Genomic DNA, 4,529 nt, shown 5'->3' on the forward strand with positions numbered 1-4,529 from the left:
CAACCTGCTGGATACTAGAGATCAGGGACTAAACATAGACATTGGATTTTTGATACATTATAATCTGCCTGGCAACTGACTCCCCAGCCCAGCCCCTGGCTTGTTTACTTTTCATTCCATCCAGGAAGAGCGCATACCAACTGCTGCAGCTTCCTGAGCCTGATGAAGGGTTTTTGAACCCGAAAGCTTGCTTAATAACTATTCTCCAACCATTTGGGTTGGTCTAATAAAAGATATCAAATTCACCCAAGGAACCTTGTCTGCCTATATCCTTAGACCAACACGGCTACAACCTAAACCCCTCAGAAAATTTTGGCATTTCAGGGCTGTATGCTGCTGCCCTGCCTCGCGACTCTGCTCTACAGGGAGCAGAGATCTGCGCCTGGGGTCTCCATGCTGCCACTACTCACCCTGCAGTGTTCTGGTGATGTGAGGCTGTGCAGAACTGGCAGTGGCGGCGAGCAGACCCCGGTGCAGATCTTTGATGCGTGACCTAGCTCCACAGGGAGTGGAGATCCTCTCTGTGGAGCCAAGTTGCTCAGAAGGGACCAGCAGGCTTGCTTGCCACTGCACTGCTTCCCTGCCCCATGTGACAGGGATCAGAGATCCGTGTGGGGGTCTCCTCACCTGCATGGAGGACAGTAGCCTTCCCCCTTGCCTGGATGAGCCACCCATGGCCCTGTCCTGCTTCCCTCTGGGACCCTGCAGCCCCTGGCTTCAAACCCCACCCGGCTGGGCAGTAGAGCTGTGCGAAGCTTGCAGCCCATTTGAAACGGATTCAGAGAAGATTCGGTGGAGCTGAATCTCTGAAACAGATTCGGCTGAAATGAAACAGGACAGTGATCTGAAACAAGGAAACAAATCAGTGTCCTCTGAAACCAAGCTGAAACACAGCTCTTTCACCCAGCCCTACTAGAAAGGGATTAAGTTACCAAGGAGGACACATCTTAAGTCTTTATTTTTTCCAAGTATCATGATAAATCATGAATGTTAATTGAATAACATCCTTATCTTTCTTATAGGAGACTTCAAAGATACAGACTTGTTGGATGGCAGGTCTCCACCAGAAACCAGCGGAGGTAAGATGATATACAATTGTTATGCATACTGACATCTCTTTTAGATGCAGAGGCAGCTATCTTCCAGTGTAGCAGTTTCATGCTTTGATCATCCAAGGAATAGATGATCCAGTGGTGGAACTGCTTTAATTTACAATTTTGTTTGTATTGTCAAAGCAGTATTCATAAAAGTAGGATATGCATGTTAGATAAAATTTAAAATTACCTAAGTTCCATTTTTCACACCTTTAATGACTTAAGTGGCTCACATCTATTGACTTTGATGAGATTTACACACCCAAATGACTAAGACAAACACACGTTTGTGTGTGTGTGTGTGTGTGTACACATATATGGGCTCAAAATACAGGAAAGTGGGGTGGGGGGAATTCTCAGCAGAAAAAAGTCTTCCTAATTATAAGGACAATAAAGGAAGCTATGGGATATCCTTCACTGCAGTTTTTCATGAGGCTGGTTAGGTGCCATCTTAAACTGATTCACTGTTTCTAAATCTGCACCTGATTTGAGGGCTCTAGTTGAAGTCATCCCTTCCAACCCTATGATTCTGTCAACTCAAACACTTCCAGGTTTTGCAGCAGAGACTTGAAGTTTGGCTCTGACATCAGGACTGTGCTCTTTGCTATTACTTTTGTTTTGAAACAATTTTTTGTCCATTTGCAAGCCTTTAGAAATCAAATTTGTAGATGGTCAGACACATGTCCATCTGCAAATAATTCTTTCAAGGCTCTGGTTGCAAAGAGCATAATTTTTTTTCCCCTGTTTCTAGTTGTTATTAGGTCAGACACCACAACTAAGAGCAGTGAGGATTCTTATGCTCCTGATGCTTCCCTTACAAGGAGGAGGAAGTATTGGGCTTGAATTCAAAAGGGAACAAGAGCAGGACAGGAACAATGAGGGGAGAAATGTTTTGGGAGGGGCAAATTGTTGGGGGGGGGAAAATTGGCCCGGGGGGGGGGGGGAATGGGATAGATCAGAGAAATGGCACATTTGTAGAGATCAGGCAAAAAAGTGGTGTCATAAGCATGCAAAGTCCTTTAGAACCTAGAATTGAACCTAGCATTTCTCAGCTACCACTCTTTTGTTGTTATCAGATGCCTCTACAACCCATTAAAAAAATTAGTTTGTCTTCCCATTCTGGCTGGTTCTCATATAGAATGAAAACTAGCTATACTTGGACACTTCTACATGTATAATTTACTGCACAGTAGACTAACTGTGCCACATAGTGTCACTTCCTACACATGCTCCACAATTAGGGCACAGTAGATCAATTTAATTTACACCAGTGAAGGGTAGTTTCATCAGACATGGGTACTATCCAATGGCCGAATAAATTAGTGCACTTAAACTAGGGTGCACTGATAAAGATTTTTTGGGCTGATACCAATGGCTGATTATTAATGAGCCATATCAGCCAATACTGATCCGATTGCCGATATGCAGCTCAGTAGCTTGGAGAGCAGTGTCTGCTTAGTAAGTCTGTTGGCGGGGGGAGGGGAGAGGGGGGAAAGGAAGGGTAATGAGGGGGTGCAGATTGAGGCCTCTGCAGTGAGGGAGGGAGTGGGGCTGAGGCAAGGGCGGGCGTGGGCAGGGTAGGGCTCAGGATGGAGCTGTGTGGCTCATCCAGGGGCTGTGAGGGGGTCTTCCATGGCTATGTGCACCCTGAAGGGAGCCATGGGGGGGTGCCCCCTGGATCTGTGCCACTGCCACCCACCCCAAGTGCAGCCCCAGCCCACCCCCCTCCACTGGTCACAGCCCCAGCCCACAGAAGCTGCCTGCCCTCGCCCTGCTCACAGATCCAGAGGGCACGTGCCCCCCCTTTCCCCATGGCTCCCCAGGGATACATGTAGCTGCAGGATCTTCCCCCTTCCCCCCTGCACTCCCCAGATGAGCTGTTCATGGTTCTGTCCTGTGCCCCAGCCCCACACCCTCCCTCACGGCAGGGGCTTCTATCTGCACCCCCATGCCTCTTCCCTCCCCGTACCCCTTCTCCCACACCGACTTACTAGCCAGACACTGCTCTCCAAGCTGCCAGGTGGGCCATGTGCAAGCTGCAGCTGTGTGCATGCAAGCAACACATGCTGGCAACATTATCAGCCTCGTCAGCCAAAAAAAGCTACTGGCCAATAATGTCAATTTTCCTTCTATCAGTGCCACTACAATACGGACCGATGTATTGGTGCACCTCTAACTTTAAACACATGTGTAGTTGGTGACGTTGGGATTGGTTTATTCTGGGTCAAATTGTACCAGAGTTTACTCAGTTAATGTAACTGCATGTGTAAATGCACCCACTATCTATTAGTTTTGGTTCAAATGACACAGGTCTATAGTAGATTTAATTGTTTGAACCTTGCTGACAAGCCATGAAGTATCAGTTCTGCTGTATAGATACTTTGTAGTTTTTAAAATGCCATTGGAAATTTAACATTCTTTTAACACAATTTTGTCTGCAGTATTGTAAAGCAACTTCTCAAATGACAAAAAGCCAGAATGCAGACTGTATTTATCACAGTGCACAGATCATTTTTATGCTGCTTTGTGGGGTGGAGTCTAATCTTATTTAAAGTATGGGAAAGGTAGTGCAGTAGGAATGAATCGGAGTTTGTAGTAAGGATGTTAGTGATCAATCCCATTTCTTATTTGTGGTGGATGCTGAAATATATATAACACAAGAATGGTTTCATGGGGCACATCCAGATGCGTGCACTTGTGCTTTGCAGCATCTCAAAGTCCTTTGAGATGCTGCACGAGGCACATGCAGAAATGAGAAAATGTGCCCTGTGCTGCAAATTTGCAGCACAGGGGCAAAATTAGACCCCTAAATATCCAAGGGGTAAAAAAAAAAAAAAAATCACAGTGGAAAAAAGTGGGGCAGGGCACGGTCCCAGACTGTGCCCTGAGGCAACCAGAGGCTGGGTCCTCCACAGGGAAGCTCTGGTAGCAGCCAGAGCCTCTCTGTGGCTGGCCCTCACCCTGGTGCTGAAGCACTCTGCCTGCCCATGCAGGACAGGCAGTATGCCAGCTGCAGGGAGCAGGACCTGGGCTTCTGCTGGTAAGTAGAGGGGGGCGGGGGGCTGGAGAAGTGGGGAGGGGACCATGGGGGGACCCCTGCCAGCTCCCCCAGCCCCTGCTCCCTGCCTCACCCGGCCCCACCCCCTGCCTGCCCCCATTACTGCCCTGCCTTGTCCCAGCCTCCCAAGCCCCCCATTGCTGCCCCTCTGGACTCGAGCATCCCGACAATTAAAATAAAACACCCCCCACCCCGCACTCACTGGCAGTATTTGCTGCCATCGGGGTCACTGGGGCCTACCCCCAAACAGCACGGGGCCAGGTGACAGCAACAGCAGCCCCAGCCTGGGCCCCGTTGCCCCTCTCTGCACCATGCTGCATTGGCGGGGGCTATGCCAGAAGCCTCCAAAGAACCCACCGCCCCTGCTACTCCCGGTG

The 4,529-nt window shown here is 48.8% G+C and overlaps 1 protein-coding gene across 1 annotated transcript in view; it reads left to right on the top strand.

Moving 5' to 3' along the window:
- Positions 1 to 4,529, top strand: part of CD99 (CD99 molecule (Xg blood group)) — a 50,981-nt gene that overhangs the window by 35,379 nt on the left and 11,073 nt on the right. The window contains exon 8 of the mRNA XM_014521624.2: positions 1,023 to 1,079. Coding sequence (XP_014377110.1) covers positions 1,023 to 1,079 — 57 coding nt within the window. The remainder of the gene's footprint in view (positions 1 to 1,022; positions 1,080 to 4,529) is intronic.

The sequence above is a fragment of the Alligator sinensis genome, unplaced genomic scaffold (assembly GCF_000455745.1).
Source record: "Alligator sinensis unplaced genomic scaffold, ASM45574v1 scaffold395_1, whole genome shotgun sequence".
NCBI classification, from domain to species: Eukaryota; Metazoa; Chordata; order Crocodylia; family Alligatoridae; genus Alligator; species Alligator sinensis.